The sequence below is a fragment of the Staurois parvus genome, unplaced genomic scaffold (assembly GCF_062004578.1).
Source record: "Staurois parvus isolate SC_StPar_1 unplaced genomic scaffold, SC_StPar_1.0 ptg000941l, whole genome shotgun sequence".
NCBI lineage: Eukaryota > Metazoa > Chordata > Amphibia > Anura > Ranidae > Staurois > Staurois parvus.
In genome coordinates, this window is record NW_028318737.1 from 1,424,427 (window position 1) to 1,441,546 (window position 17,120).

At 45.3% G+C, this 17,120-nt stretch overlaps 1 protein-coding gene and 1 long non-coding RNA gene across 2 annotated transcripts in view; both read left to right on the forward strand.

The window, feature by feature from the left end:
- Window positions 1–2,931: 2,931 nt before the first annotated feature.
- On the forward strand, window positions 2,932–5,021 carry LOC149441871 (uncharacterized). Its single transcript, XR_016307286.1, has 3 exons — window positions 2,932–3,035; window positions 4,653–4,789; window positions 4,876–5,021. It is a non-coding gene; the product is annotated as an uncharacterized LOC149441871 (long non-coding RNA).
- Window positions 5,022–6,858: 1,837 nt separating this feature from the next.
- The window catches only part of LOC149441872 (uncharacterized), an 89,243-nt gene continuing 78,981 nt past the window's right edge, over window positions 6,859–17,120 (forward strand). The window contains exon 1 of the mRNA XM_089656837.1: window positions 6,859–8,206. Within this exon, the coding sequence (XP_089512963.1) occupies window positions 6,968–8,206 (1,239 nt within the window). The 5' untranslated portion in view covers window positions 6,859–6,967. The remainder of the gene's footprint in view (window positions 8,207–17,120) is intronic.

Below are 17,120 nucleotides of genomic sequence, written 5' to 3' on the forward strand. Positions count from 1 at the left end.
TCCTTCTGTGACATAAAATGTACAGATTTGAGTAGATAAGATGTGATCAGTGGCAATATGTAATCGTAAATGTAGTTGCATGCCTTGCTATTAAAGATGTATTCAGTCATATACTCAGATAGATGGTCATCAATTAGCTCATCAATTAGCACCTGACAAGCCTAGCTTCCTCAGGCTGGAAGTGATGCCTGGGTGCTAATAAGATTTTGTCACCTATACATAATTAGACTTGGCCACCTTCCTGAAGCTGAAAAGAGAAACACAGACATTTCGGCTTCATGACAGCAAGGGGTCTCTGATCTGTCTGGGGAGCTAAAAGTATATCCATACATCAAAGGGGTATGTTTCATCTCTCATAAAAGCTAAAATATTAGTTGCAGAGAAACTGTGCAGAGAGCGCCACACAGACGTATAAAAACCATATTTGTGGCTTAGGTAGAAGGCCAGGAAAATGCAGGAAATGGTTAGGTGGCGCTGGAGTGTGACAGTCGAACAGTGTTTGGTACTGTCTCAATCGGGCTGATGCACTGGTGTCGGAAATCCAATCCCCGACTTGGTGTTTCAAGCCAGTCTTGGTCCGATTGAACTTGGGCAGGTCAGCATCCAGAACATCCTGTGGGCGGGTGCAGAAATACCCCCCCAGGGTCAATTGGCCAAGGACTAATGTCCCGCCTATGTCCATATCCCCATAAATTGAGTACCCGGGCATTGGGACATTGTATTTCATATGGAGCTGGTCGATGGACTAACGGATTGCCGACTTTTCTGACTTGCTCCAGTCGCAGGGTAAATATTGGTAAAGTTTTACTTCTCTTTTATTCCCTTTTATTTTATAGTGAATAGTCATTTGTGTGTCTTCTTGTATTTTTTGTATTTCTGTAACTTTTTATATTTTGTACATATTTTATTTATTATATATTTTAGATTGGAGAGATTAGATTGGATTAGATTAGACTGGATTGTATTTTAGTGCCTTTAAACGCTTTGTAAAGCTCATTGCCAATCTGTATGCAATTGCACTGTGTGTGGGCAGATTGCGTGCAGATTGTAAAGGTAACAGATCTGCCAGATGGAGATCTGTGTGTGTGGGGTGTCCCAGCAGACTGTTCTGTGGATAAACTGTTGGGTGGTGGCAGGCTACCTTTTGTGGTGTGGGGGTGTGTGGACAGTGGAAGAGTGATTAACACCGGGGTTCTAGCTGTAGGATAGCTGGAGGAACCCTAGAAGGGTGTGTCGATTGCTAGGCTACTCTTCAACCCTAATTAGTGCACCAGATTGTATGTAAGATCGTATCTGCCAGTGTGTGTGGTCGACCAGCTGGATTGGAGTGCAGTCTCCCTCTGGTGGTGGCCAAAAGGTAGTGCGGGCTGTGGAAGTATATCACTGCTGGTCTTATATACAGTTTTATATATTCAAAGTTAAGTCCCCTTTATTCCCTCTTACCCCAAGTCACGGCCGGATGTGTGCACCTTGGTTAGATAGTCGCTGTGGATGTGTACGGGACTCGTGGCACCTTCTTTAGGTCTTATAAAACATTATGTACCTCATTTCTATGGTGTAATAAACGCCCCAGAATCGGTTTTGACCAACTTACCATGCCTAAGACCAGCGGAGGTATTGGACTACCTGACATCACCCGCTACTACAGAGCCTCTACTACAGAGCCTGCCAAAGGGCAAGAATAGTAGATTGGTCTATGAATCGTAATCCTAAGGCTTGGGTTAATTTGGAAGCTGCCTTTTCGGAGACCCCGCTCGTCACCTCCCCTTGGCTCAAAAATTCTTACATTCCATCTGAGTTCAAGGAACATCTTCTTATAGGCCCTACTCTATCCTGTTCTCATCAGATAAGTAAGAAAATAGATGTTGCATGCCTTTCTTGCAGGATCTAGCCCCACAGACAGTTTGAGTATACACCAACTTTTTAAAGACGGGATGTTCTTATCCAGAGACCTCATTCTGAATAAAGGTGCACATGCGCTAAAAGCTCCGGGTGCCATTTTTGGGCTGAGATAGATGAATAAAAGGTGAATATTAAACCTAGCAAATTGCTATTATCATTAAAATTGTAACCAGCACTTATTGTACAAGAAGGGCAGCAAGGTAGAAGCCGGCAATTACAGGCCAGTGAGTCTAACATGGGTGGTAGTCAAGTTAATGGAATCACTCCTGAAAGGAAGGATCATTGATCATCTAGAAACACACAACTTGCTGGATCCAAAGCAGCATGGCTTTGCTGAGGGCAGACCATGGCAGACTCATCTGATTGGACTTTTTGACTATATCACCAATGTTTTGGACCAGGGTGGTGCTGTGGACATAGAATATCTTGATTTCAGCAAGGCATGTGATACAGTCCACATAATGATCTAATACAGAAGTTGGACAAGCTAGGACTTAGCCCTTGGGGGGTTCAGTGGATGTGCAGTTGGCTAAAGGAGAGATACCAGAGTGTGGTTGTAAATGGGGTTCACTTGGAACAGAGACCAGTCACTAGTGGTGTACCCCAAGGTTCTGTACTGGGAGCTGTTCTATGTAATCTATATGTAAGTGGTTGTTGGGTAAGGGGATGTCTCTTTGCTGATCACATAAAGGTGTGTAATAGGGAGGATATCCCTGGAGGTGTCTGTAGCATGGAACCGGATCTGGCATTGCTGGATGATTAGTCAATAAAGTGGAAATTTCAGTTTGATGTTTCTTTACTAAAAGAATGATGTTTCATTACTAGAGGGGTCTACAGAAGGAGGAAGGAGGTCCCAATTCCTCTATATAGATCTTTATATCACTAGAGGGGTCACCAGAGAACTTGACGGATCTTGGGGCTGCAGTTCCTTTGAGCTCCACAAGGTGGGGATCTCACTTCTACCCAGACAAAAAAAATCTCTATAGAATACAGACAGGAAGTGATGTCAGGTACAGGCAGGAAGTGATGTCAGGGACAGACAGGAAGTGATGTCAGATACAGACAGGATGCTCTGGGTGAGAGATGAATCAGTAGGAATCAGAGAGGAGAATCTCAATCTGGCGGCAGAGGAGGTAATACGTAGATGAACCCCTTCAGGGGGAGGAGTTGATGATAATATATTTGCTCCCAAAGCTGGCCTACATGGTTCAGTTTTATCGTTCAGCCAGCGGGATGACCATAAAAACTGAAGCGATTCCCCCATCCACACATTGGAGGTGGAGGGGGAATCCTCCCCACTGCACTCTTGTATTCTGACAATGGGGGGACTCCTCCGCTCTCAGAATACACGGATCAGCACTGAAGCTATTGGCTGCAGCCGTTGGGGGAGTGGCTTTTATCCGGCAGTGGCCACACATGGATGGAAATGTGAGCGATCCCTGCTGAACCAGCTGAATTTCCATGGATCTGTGGTCACCTTCAGTGACTTCCTCCCCTCCCCCTCATCTCCTTCATGATGGAAGTCATGCTGAGATCATCTCCCATTGGCTGAGCAATATTCTCATTTGTCTCTCAGCTCCTTCTTGCTATTCCTCGTCCTGCCTGTTGTTTCCTTGGATTGATTTTCTGTGTAGTGACCCCGGCTTGGTCTCTTGGATGCGCTCGTCTGTTGCTTGCCCTGACCTTTCTCCTGATTCCTGGATCTCCTCCTCATCTCTCCTCCATATCCTCTTACACAGCTTTTCTCCACGCCTGCAGTGACCCTGGGGGGAGGAAACTTGGCACCAGCACGCCGCCAAATCCATCCCCACCATTAGGGGCTCTGGAGACAATTGTCTGCTATTTACACTCCGTTCCTCCGCACGTCACCTGATCACATGACAGCTTACTTCCACAGATTCCGGACAGATTTCTGGATGGTAAAGGTCAAAGTTCACTCTTCAGTTTAGGAGAGGTAGGACGCACCCAGGAACAAGGATTTGGTTTGCATGGGAGCCTCATATAGAGGACCCCTCAAATCTCCCCATCCAAATGTCCCTCCATCCAGAGTCTATATGTCCTATGACATCACAATGACCTCACAGCTCCTCCTCCCAATGTCCCTCCATCCAGAGTCAGAGAATCCTATGACATCACACTGACCTCACAGCTCCTCCTCCCAATGTCCCTCCATCCAGAGTCAGAGGATCCTATGACATCACACTGACCTCACAGCTCCTCCTCCCAATGTCCCTCCATCCAGAGTCAGAGAATCCTATGACATCACACTGACCTCACAGCTCCTCCTCCCAATGTCCCTCCATCCAGAGTCAGAGGATCCTATGACATCACACTGACCTCACAGCTCCTCCTCCCAATGTCACTCCATCCATAGTCAGAGAATCCTATGACATCACACTGACCTCACAGCTCCTCCTCCCAATGTCCCTCCATCCAGAGTCAGAGAATCCTATGACATCACACTGACCTCACAGCTCCTCCTCCCAATGTCCCTCCATCTGGCTTTTCTTTCTGATGCTCTTAGGATGTGGGGTCCCTTGGTATCCTCACATGTAAAGTGGGACTGTTGGTCCTGCGTTGTATGTAATGACATCAGAATGCTGCAACAAGCCTATACCCTGCGTAGTGTGGGGGTCCTGTGGGGGGGAATTATACCTCAGCCTGAAGTGGGGCTTTAATAAAATGGAGACCTGAATGGAGAGGTGAGGAGGATTCTGGGAATATCATTTGATGTGACTATTTGTGTTCAGATGTAGAGTTTTCCTCCTGTGAAGTCTGGAGATCATATGACATCACATTGCCTCCACCTCCCTCCCTGATAGAAGAGAGAAAGAAGAAGAAGATTCTAGAAGTCACCAGAGAGATCACTGAGCTGCTGACAGGAGAGGTGAGCGGTGCCGGGAATTCTGGGACATTCTCCAGTAACAGACAAGGGATGTGTCTGGATGGTGACTGTATCATTGTGTGTGTCAGGTTCCTATAAGGTGTCAGGGTGTCACTGTCTATTTCTCCATGGAGGAGTGGGAGTATTTAGAAGGACACAAGGATCTCTACAAGGACGTCATGATGGACAATCAGCCGCCCCTCACATCACCGGGTAAGAGGAGACTTTATTGTAAAGGAGAGAGCAGTACGGAGGATCCACCTAGATCCCCCATCATCTGATAAACACATAGAAACAATGGATTCAGTCAGTGTGTGTGTTTCCTACAGATGGATCCAGTCATGGGAACCCACCAGAGACATGTCCCCGTCCTCTGTATTCCCGGGAGTCCACACAGGAAGGTCACACCATCCCTCACTATTACAAGGTTGGTGGGATGGAGCATTTAGAACATGAACTTGTAAAGATGATGTGTGGATTGTTTATGTGACCTTACATTTTACAGATGATATTTTCTCTCATTTCCTTGATTTAGAGTGGAGATCCAATCGATATAGAATTTGAGGTGAAAGCAGAAGAAGAAGAGGCGTATGTGAGGGATGATCAGCAGTCTATGGAGGAGGATGGAATAACGGGGACATTTATAGAGGAGAACACTCCTACAGAGATCAGCACAGGTGGGTCATGAACACTAAATCCATTCCTCCACCCATACTGCTCACTGATTGGTCCAGAGTAGGGCGGGGACTGGGTGATATCAGCCTGTAATCCCCTGGTCACTTTCCTGAGCTGTGTTCCCCGTCCTGTATTCCTGGATTTCTCTCGGATAATCTTCCTTCTCTGTGCTGCAGACACAATTTATGTATCTAGACTGGATTTATGGAGGTTCTGGGGTTCAGCTGGAGGCAAAAATGTTGATGTTCAACATATGTGTTGGATGACCTGGGACATGTGTATTGGGTCTTCTACCATGTATCAGATCTAGTAAAATCTCTGCCAGAGCAATTCTCCCAGGATTTCTTACTCTTTTATTTCCTGGCTGTGCCGGGTGGAGGGATATGTCTGTAGTGTCTCAGACCCAAGTCACTGAGTGCAGTCTCAGGAGATGGGAGGCAGCGGTGTGGGATCTCTGCAACTTGTCTACAGTAAACATTTAATCTTCCACTGATTACTGAATACCAATATTATGAGTTATGAACATTACACTGTTTAATTTATATTGTACGTTACATACTCCTGACCCCTGCACTATATACTCTATGTTGTACATTACATACTCCTGACCCCTGCACTATATACTCTATGTTGTGCATTACATACTCCTGACCCCTGCACTATATACTCTATGTTGTACATTACATACTCCTGACCCCTGCACTATATACTCTATGTTGTACATTACATACTCCTGACCCCTGCACTATATACTCTATGTTGTACATTACATACTCCTGACCCCTGCACTATATACTCTATGTTGTACATTACATACTCCTGACCCCTGCACTATATACTTTGTTGTACATTACATACTCCTGACTTCTGCTCTCCTCCTCCCCCCACTGCTATATATACACATAATATGGATTCTCTTTTGTTACATCTATTTCCTACCAGCTGGACATTTTATATCGGATGGTGTGATTGGATCACAGACTTTTACATGGTGATAATAATGTGATAACATCCTCCAACTTTGGACCCTTAAACAGAAAGTGATAATGAGGGAGGAGTCAATACCCCAATGATGGTGGTCTTCAGGATCAGTCCAGTCTTCATCTTGGTTGTTCTCCCCCCATCCTCACTCTCTGACCTCTGGTGGGGCTCAGCCCCGCTGTTCTTCATGACTAAATCATGGACTAAATAAGGAAGTGCAGTACTTCTTGTGTTGGGAAGATGGCGATGAGTGATAGAGGGGGTGGGGCCCCTCGTCCTATAATCCCCTCATCACTGTCCCTCCTATAAAAGACAGTTCTGGTTGTTTCCTCACTCTCTGACTAAGGTCCATGAATAAAGAAATGACCTGGTAGGAGATCAGAGGAGCCATTTCCTAGTTCCCTTGAGGGTGGAATTGTAAGCTCCTCAGAGACCAAGCTGCCTGATGTGGGTGGAGTCCTGGTTTGGGGGAACCAATTAGCTCCTGTCAGTAATCCTCTTTGTATTTTAGCCAATGGTCGGGAGATGAAGAAAACCTCCGAGGATTGTCTCACTTTGTCTCCAGACGGGAAAGTAGAAGATGAGGACATCACACAGTATAGTCCAGGAGAAAACCCGGCTCCCTCCAATGTCCATCCGGCACCACCCAGTGTAGATGGACCATCAGATTCCTCGTATCCTGAGGAACCTCAGACTGTGCAGGACCGGGCCGGCCTTCCAAAAGAGAAGAGCTTCTCCTGTACTGAGTGCGGGAAGAGGTTCTGTTCTACATACCATGTTAATGTGCATAAAAGATCTCACACGGGGGAGAAGCCATATTCCTGTCCTGTGTGTGGGAAATGTTTTTCACGAAAATCTTATCTTTACATACATCAGAGATCTCACACGGGGGAGAAGCCATATTCCTGTCCTGAGTGCGGGAAAAGTTTTTCACAGAAGTCCAGTCTTTACACACATCAGAGATCTCACACGGGGGAGAAGCCATATTCCTGTCCTGAGTGTGGGAAAAGTTTTTCACAGAAGTCCAGTCTTTACACACATCAGAGATCTCACACGGGGGAGAAGCCGTATTCCTGTCCTGAGTGCGGGAAACGTTTTTCAGAGAAGGCCAGTCTTTACAAACATCAAAGATCTCACACAGGGGAGAAGCCATATTCCTGTACTGTGTGTGGGAAATGTTTTTCACAGAAGTCCAGTCTTTACACACATCAAAGATCTCACACGGGGGAGAAGCCGTATTCTTGTCCTGAGTGTGAAAAATGTTTTTCAGATAAGTCCAGTCTTCACAGACATCAGCGATGTCACACGAGGGAAAAGCCATATTCCTGTCCTGAGTGTGGGAAATGTTTTTCAGAGAAGTCCAATCTTTACACACACCAGAGTTCTCACACGGGGGAGAAGCCGTATTCCTGTCCTGAGTGCGGGAAATGTTTTTCAGACAAGTCTAGTCTTCACACACATCAGAGATCTCACACAGGGGAGAAGCCGTATTCCTGTCCTGAGTGTGGGAAATGTTTTTCAGACAAGTCTAGTCTTCACACACATCAGAGATGTCACACAGGGGAGAAGCCGTATTCCTGTCCTGAGTGCGGGAAATGTTTTTCAGACAAGTCTAGTCTTCACACACATCAGAGATGTCACACAGGGGAGAAGCCGTATTCCTGTCCTGAGTGCGGGAAATGTTTTTCACAGAGGTCCAGTCTTTCCAAACATCAGAGATCTCACATGGGGAGAAGCCACTTTCCTGTCCTGAGTGAGGGAAATGTTCCTCACTGAAGTCCTATCTTCTTGTACATCAGGGGTCTCATACAACCCTGGAGGTATATTAGTGCCTTGAGTGCGGGAAATGTCTTCTAGATGAATGTTGCTGGACATCCCAGCTCTCATGTGGGGAAGAAGCACACCCTGATATACACCTCAGATATACTCCATGGCTGATCTTCATCATGGAAGAAACAGTTGATAAGGAGATGAGAGGCCCCCAAAGACATGGATGAAGTGCAGTAAATGTCGGGGTGCAGAGTGGTCAGTAGATCCTGGAAATGAAGGACACAACTTCAGCCCTTCTTGGGTGTCGGAGTTGCGTTTCCTGATAATGATATAGCGGGTTACAGAGCTAGAAGCCGGGAGAGCCCAGATCTCATTATCGGGGAACTTTACACAGACAACAAGAACTTCTGAAGTTGATGTCCTTCATTTCAAGGCTCTACAGAACAGTGGTGACCCCGAAGCGTCTCTCTGTCTTCAGTCCATCCTTCTCCCATCCCCCAACAGGAGGGAAGGAGAACTCCGCCCCAAACTAGGGGGGAACTTTCCTCTCATTATTTCCCTTGGCTTCTGTGTGGGTTTGGGTGGTTGGAGGAGTGCGGCACGAGAGGGAACACAGCTTCTTGTTCTATGTCTACATATGGGGTCTGGGTAGAGGGGATCCACCGGAAAATATTTCTACTCTTTGATTTTGTGCAAATCGTTTCTGTTTTCACTTTGAAGGGCGATATTATGTGTGGTTTGTAAAAGGGATTGGCCCAATAGATACCGCCCCACTTAGAGAATAGATGAACTACTATGACCAGCATTCATTCAGCCAAGTCACATGTTGGGATCTTTTCTACAATACTTTGTTATAATAATGGAACACGTTGTGTATTGTATTGTACAGCAATAATAATGACTCCGCCCCCACATTCCAGACAAGGGATCTTCCTGACCAATCAGATTCCTTCCTTTGTTATTTCCTGATTCTATGATTACAATCTTGTTAGAAGTAAAACTATAAAAAAGAATTTATTGAGTGAAAAGAATTGTGTGTGTCGGGGCCACGATGGGGATCTTTGGGGCCCAAACATTTCTCACAGGAGACACTTTACAAGCCTTTACAGGTCATCCAGTCTCTGGTTCACCATGAATAATGGCCCAGAGTGCAGGGGTCAGGAGACTACTTCATACAGCCCTGCAAACAACGTGCAGTGGTCAGGAGTTACATCCCAGAGTACAGAGTGCAGTGGTCAGGAGTATGTGATTTCCATCCCAGAGTACAGAGTGTAGTGGTCAGGAGTATGTGATTTACATCCCAGAGTACAGAGTGTAGTGGTCAGGAGTATGTGATTTCCATCCCAGAGTACAGAGTGTAGTGGTCAGGAGTATGTGATTTACATCCCAGAGTACAGAGTGTAGTGGTCAGGAGTATGTGATTTACATCCTAGAGTACAGAGTGCAGTGGTCAGGAGTATATGATTTCCATCCCAGAGTGTAGTGGTCAGGAGTATGTGATTTACATCCCAGAGTACAGAGTGTAGTGGTCAGGAGTATGTGATTTACATCCCAGAGTACAGAGTGTAGTGGTCAGGAGTATGTGATTTACATCCCAGAGTACAGAGTGTAGTGGTCAGGAGTATGTGGTTTACATCCCAGAGTACAGAGTCCAGTGGTCAGGAGTATGTGATTTACATCCCAGAGTACAGAGTGCAGTGGTCAGGAGTATGTGATTTCCATCCCAGAGTACAGAGTGCAGTGGTCAGGAGTATGTGATTTCCATCCCAGAGTACAGAGTGCAGTGGTCAGGAGTATGTGATTTACATCCCAGAGTACAGAGTGTAGTGGTCAGGAGTATGTGATTTACACCCGAGTGCAGAGTGTAGTGGTCAGGAGTATGTGATTTACATCCCAGAGTGCAGAGTGTAGTGGTCAGGAGTATGTGATTTCCATCCCAGAGTACAGAGTGTAGTGGTCAGGAGTATGTGATTTACATCCCAGAGTACAGAATGTAGTGGTCAGGAGTATGTGATTTCCATCCCAGAGTACAGAGTGTAGTGGTCAGGAGTATATGATTTCCATCCCAGAGTACAAAGTGCAGTGGTCAGGAGTATGTGATTTACATCCCAGTATACAGAATGTAGTGGTCAGGAGTATATGATATACAGTCCCTATACAGAGTGAAGTAGTCAGAAGTAGTATGTCATGTACAGGGCACAGTGGGTAAGATCATGTCTTATACAGCCCAGCATTTAGAAGTGGTCATCGGTCAGGAACATGTCATACACGGCTCAGCAAAAAAGAATGTAGTGGTTAGGAACATGTCATGTACAGCCCATCATACAGAGTTCAGTGGTCAGGAGCACATAATATACAGCTCTGTGTACAGAGTGCAGTGGTCAGGAGTACATCTTAAACCCGTGTACAGAGTGTAGAGGCCAGGAACCTGTCATGTACAGCTCTTTGTACAGAGTGCAATGGTCAGGTTTATATCTTAGGTCTGTGTACAGAGTGCAATGTTCAGGAGTATATCATATACAGCCCTGTGTATAGAGTGCAGTGGTCAGGACTATATCATATACAGCCCTGTGTACAGAGTGCAGTGGTCAGGACTATATCATATACAGCCCTGTGTAGAGTGCAGTGGTCAGGAGTATATCATATACAGCCCTGTGTGCAGAGTGCAGTGGTCAAGAGTATATCATATACAGCCCTGTGTACAGAGTGCAGTGGTCAGTGTTATATTTTAGGCCTGTGTATAGAGTGCAGTGGTCAGGAGTATGTCATATACAGCCCTGTGTACAGAGTGCAGTGGTCAGGAGTATATCATATACAGCCCTGTGTACAGAGTGCAGTGGTCAGGAGTATATCATATACAGCCCTGTGTACAGAGCACAGTGGCCATGAATATATCATATACAGCCCTGTGTACAGAGCGCAGTGGTCAGGAGTATATCATATACAGCCCTGTGTACAGAGCACAGTGGCCATGAATATATCATATACAGCCCTGTGTACAGAGTGCAGTGGCCATGAATATATCATATACAGCACTGTGTACAGAGTGCAGTGGATAGGAACATGTCATAAACTGCCCTGTGTATAGAGTGCAGTGGTCAGGAGTATATCATATACAGCCCTGTGTACAGAGCGCAGTGGTCAGGAACATGTCATATACTGCCCTGTATATATTGTGCAGTGGTCAGGAGTATGTCATATACAGCCCAGCATGCATAGTACAATGGTCAGGATGTTGTGGTATACAGCCCGGTATACAGAGTACACTGGTGAGGAATATAAACCCTTGTAAGGAATGCAGGTATCCAGCGACAGCAGGGATGACCAGATCGGTGGGCTATACCTAAGAAATGTGGAATAAGATGGAGTAGGAGGAGTGTGATTACAGGGGGTGTAAAGTCAGGAGGTTTGTTACCTCCATGCATTCTATATATGAAGGTAAATACCCTTCTCTGTACAGCAGCCCCCCCAATACTCACCTGAGCCCCATCCCGATCAAGCAATGTGCACAAGATCCTCAGCAGTCTGGGGACTCTCCCTCCTCATTGGCTGAGGCAGGAGCAGGGACCATTGGCTCCTGCTGCTGTCAATCACATCCAGTGAGCCAAGGAGGAGGGAGAGGGGACTCTGTGGACACAGAGCAGTGGCTCGCTCTCGAGCCTGCTTGGATGCCCCTGTGATGGATATGGTAAAATGCCTATTTGGTTTCCTGTTGAATATTTACATTGTTCTATACATATCTACTTTTATTCTTTTTATTTTTCTAACTGCTTTGTATGAATATATATATATGTTGTGTGTATATCTTTTTCCTGCTGGGCTTTGTGGTACTTTAAGAAATCCTTGCTCAAAAAGTGGCTGCTCAGCAACCCCTCCCATCGAGTGAACTTGAACAAAAATATTTTCTTTCCAAGATAACACCTAAGAGGAGATCACCACGAGCCCTGAAGGAAGTTTGCCTTGTATGGACATGACCAATTAGAAGCGTATACGTAGCCCAGTAACACTGCTCACCACCCTTGCATTATCTTGCATATATAAACTCACCTTTTCATTCCAATAAACTAGAAGTTTTCACAGACTACACGTGTGTCAGTGTGGCTTTCTTCATGTGTGCGCACTAAAGAGCTAGCATGATTAATTAGGACAGGAACAGATAATCATCGGACACTTAGTCCAGACTAAATTACTCCCATAACAAGCTGCTTGCTGTGGGGGCACTCAACAGGAAGGAGGGGCCAGGAGCACCTGTGGGGGACCCGAGAAGAGGAGGATCCAGGCTGCTCTGTGCAAACCCATCACACACAGCAGTAAGTATGACATGTTTGTTTTAAAAGAAAAAAAATGTTGCCTTTACAATCACTTTAAGTCTCGTTTACTAATGGACATGACACCCTCCGACACCCACAGACCATAAACAAAGCAAAAGTGACAAATAAATGTGACAGCGAATAACCAACCCAACAACCTGACTATAATACACTGTGTACAATGGAGGGAAGCTGACATACACCGGGCAGACCCAGGACTGGGAATCAGGGGAGCAGAGATGGGGGAACAGGATGCAGGAAACCAGAATCAGGGGAAAGTATATAAGATACAGGACGCAGGATCCAGCAGGGAAGCGGCTCACAGGCAGAACACTGAGGCACTGATGAAAACTACGGGGGGATTATATACCTTCCCAGCAGCCAGAATCAGGTGGAGCCTCATTACTGACATCTTCTGTCTGCTGGGAGACACAGCAATGTCTCCTCTCTACTTCCTCCTGAATCACCTCTCACCCAGAGCTTCCTGTCTGTACCTGACATCACTTCCTGTCTGTACCTGACATCACTTCCTGTCTGTACCTATATCACCATCTGTACCTGACATCACTTCCTGTCTGTACCTGACATCACTTCCTGTATGTACCTAACATAATTTCCCATGTGTACCTGACATCACTTCTCATGTGTACCTGGCATCACTTTCTGTCTGTACCTGACATCACTTCTCATGTGTACCTGACATCACTTACCGTCTGTACCTGACATCACTTCCCATCTGTACCTGACATCACTTCCCATCTGTACCGGTCATCACTTTCTGTCTGTAACTGGTATCACTTCCTGTCTGGGTAGAAGGGTGCTCACCATGTGGTGGAGCTCAGAGGAACTGCAGCTCTAAGAAATGTCTCATAGTTTGAACCTTGTTGTTGTTTCAAAGCATTCTCCAATGTTCATGTCCATGTCTGGCAGGTTCCAGGACTCTTCAGAGTGGCAGTGAGGTGATGACTCCGGAACACTCTCTGGGTTCCATCACCAGGCACTGCAATTATACCCGACTGCTGGGAGCTGGCATCTCCTTTCCTACAGTGAAAGTATAATTCTGACATCAGCAGAGAGGTAGTGGGAGGGTGGGATCAGGTAAGTACCACCACTGACCACCAATGCTGGGCTGGGGGTACACTTTATTCTCACTGACACCAACAATGGCATTTGTTTTATCTAACTGACACCAACAATGGGGCTTATTTATCTCACTGACACCAACAATGGGGCTTATTTATCTCACTGACACCAATGATGGATGTCAAAGAAATCATGCCCACTGTGACTGGGTAACTGGAGTGAGATCCTTGATTGGTGGAGAATGAATGAGGGTGGAGCTTTCTCTGAATTCTCATCTGCTGTATTTTTAACTGAAATGTTACCTTTCATAAATCATTGCACTAATATTGTGTAAAATAATAAAACTCATAAAACATCAGAACTAGTAACAATTTATCCTCTAGTGTGTCTGCTGTTGTGAAGAAATATATATAATATTTGGGGATTTAAGTAATTTTAAGGTATAAATGGTTTTTAAAACGTAAACAAAAAAATTAAAAATATCTCCAGGACTCCATGGACCGTTCATTCCACACAGTCTCCAGGAGCCGGGAAACCACAGAGAAACCAAGTGTCCCCCGACTTCCTCTCCAGGCTGGGATGTCCCCCTGGTTGGGTGCCCCCTACAGTAGAAGAAGCAGACTGCACCTGCCTACATCTTCTTTATGCTTTGTCTGATCAGGATGGCGGTCATTTCTCCCTGAACACGGAGCCCCCTAAACACGAGGTAAACGTGGTGCAGCATTGAGCCCCGTCCAGCTGTAGTGTAGACTTTGACAGGCTGCAGGCAGTGGGGCTGGACGCTGTACCTGTGCCTACCAGGTGTATTATAATGCCAGCATTGCACCCACAGGGGCTGGACCCCCCATGTACAAGGGGCCTAAGAGATACCATCAGCTGGTGTCCCATTCCACCAGACCCCTATAACTGGAAGAGGACATGTTTGGGGGGATGTGTTGTAGAAGAACCCAGACCACAGTATTGTGTGATGAAATTATAATTCAACTTTATTAATCATATATATGTGACACTTTAACAACAGAAGAAAAGAGATAAATTGTTTACATTTCAAGGATCTATTTATACCATTTATATCATCTATGCTAAGAAACTCATTAACATATGACACACCCCTCATTAATACCAGCCCCACCCACTTATGTGACCCTCTAAACATCCAAATCCCTGTAAATTCCCAGAAGACACTTTCATCTTTTATCCATAACAAGCTGATTGGGTACAAGAGAACCCCGAGCCCCTCCTGCTCATTCCCACACAAGACCATGTCACCATCTACAAGGTGAGAGGACCTGAAGGAGAACAAGACCATGACCACCAGGACATCGCCTGACTGAAGCCATGCTCACATTTCTTTCTAATGCTGCTTCTATGGTCTCCTCAGATACGGATTTGGCAGATGTACATTAGTGGAACCCTTTCACTCCGGCCAATGTAAGGTTTCCATCAGCAGCAGCACGGCCTTATAGCTACAGCACCCGGGGGTTGTCTACATTTGTTAGGCCAACTGTCAGATTTCTGGTGGAAGTGATTCAGCCGCACTGAAGGTCCTCCCCCCCGCCATGTATTCCTGGCTCAGCTGTCCCTCCTGCAAGCCCAAGACAGGCATGGTGGGTGTCAGTGGTGAGAGCAGAAGGAGATCAGCAAACATCTGATCTCTGATCTCCCCTTCAGTGAATGGATGTGGGAGGTGGGAGATTATGTCATTTCTGGGTTCAGCGCTGTCATTCTCCAGTCACTATGGTTTGGGAAGGAGCTGATTAGGCATGATCTGTGTTTGACCATCTTTCTTGGGGTACAGAGGTAACATTGGGGGTCTAATAATGTTCTGATGTCTCTTTAAAGAGGACCTGTGACCAGAAATATGTATCACGGGGAGCTATCAACCCCCTATCTGATAGAAGCCATGTTAAGTGAAGAAAGAGATTAAAAAAAATTAAGTAACACTATAAAAATAAAAACCCACAAAACAAATCACACGACACATTTTACATATCATTGCACAAGCGAGAGTGAGAACAATCATTCTGAGGCCATCGTTCACGGATAACTATCTGAACTGATAACCTATAAAGGCTCTTAAAGCGTCACCTTTGAACAATTTTTGGTACTGAAGTTTGTCACCATTTCACAAGTACGCACAATTTGTAAAGTTTGACATGTTTGGTATCTATATACTTGATGACAACCCCATATTTTATATTTCACCAAACAATTTGGGTCATATATTGTGTTCTTTGCGCACTAACATTATCTTTTTTTACAGAAAATATGTATTTGATAAACAGCTGTACTAATATTCTGTGACATGAAAAATGGCAACTACCACCATTATATTCTCCAGAGTCTCTGCTTTCAGAAAATAAAAGAAATGTTTGGGGTTTTAACTAATCATATGGCCTAAAATGTGAATATAACTTAAAAAAGCAAAATAATCTCTGGCAGTAAAAGAAAAGACAGCAATGTATAATATTTCGAAATCAAAACTATGATAGCATCTAATGGCTTAAGAAGCAAACCCACCATATTACTCAACCAGGTTCCAACTAAACCCACCCAAAACATTGGATCCCACCTCCTCCCACCCAGGTTCCTGTTGGAACTCCTTTACCTTGTGTAGATATCCCCTTCTGAGATCCTCATGATCTAATATAAATGTACAACACTCTCTATCTGACACCAGTTTGTAGAGCCCACCATGGTCTTCCAAGAGATAGTCAGCTGCCAAGCAGTTCTGTGACACCATCTTAGGTGGTGGAGCCACTTCTGCTGTCAGCTCTGCTATAACATCAATGGTGTCATTGGTTATCTGATCCATGACTCCAGTACACCGGTCCATCTTACTTATCTTAGATTCCCCATCCCGTCTATGAAGGGCTCACTGCATAAAGCTCCAATCCAGAGAAAATGTTTCTTCTCACTGGAAGGCCAGGGGAGTATTGGGAGAGATTGAGGCTTTCCCTTACAGATATGGGGGGAGGGGCAACATAACCTCAAGTACAGCTATGGGTGGAATTGAAGGGAAGCCATTTTTAGGGTACTCCTTCCACAAAAGAAGCAAATGTTATCTGGAAGGACTAGGAATCCATTGGACCAATGGGGATTAAACATTCTGCAATTACATTGAGAAACCATGAAATGTTACTGGCCTGTGATTGGCTCTCCTATTGTTAGTGAAGTGAGACTCCCTTTGTCGGTGTAATTAATGGAAAGAAACCATGTGAAATGTTTCTTCCAAATCCAAAAAGGTGACCCCCTTGGGTAAGTACCCATCCTAATATTCTTGATATGAGTTTGTAGTCCCTGCTATACAGGAAACATGGACAATCATTTACACCTTTTACAGCAGGACAGTAAATATCAGAACACAATTCAAACAGAAGACCAACAGCAGGAAGTCTGCTGACTGAATGTGTAATGCAGTCTGTCATTAGCATTCCCAGAGTTCCCTCTGCAACATAGTTGTATCAGTTGTTGGTCCTGTCTGTAGATCTGTTATTTCCCACCTTCTGTAACAG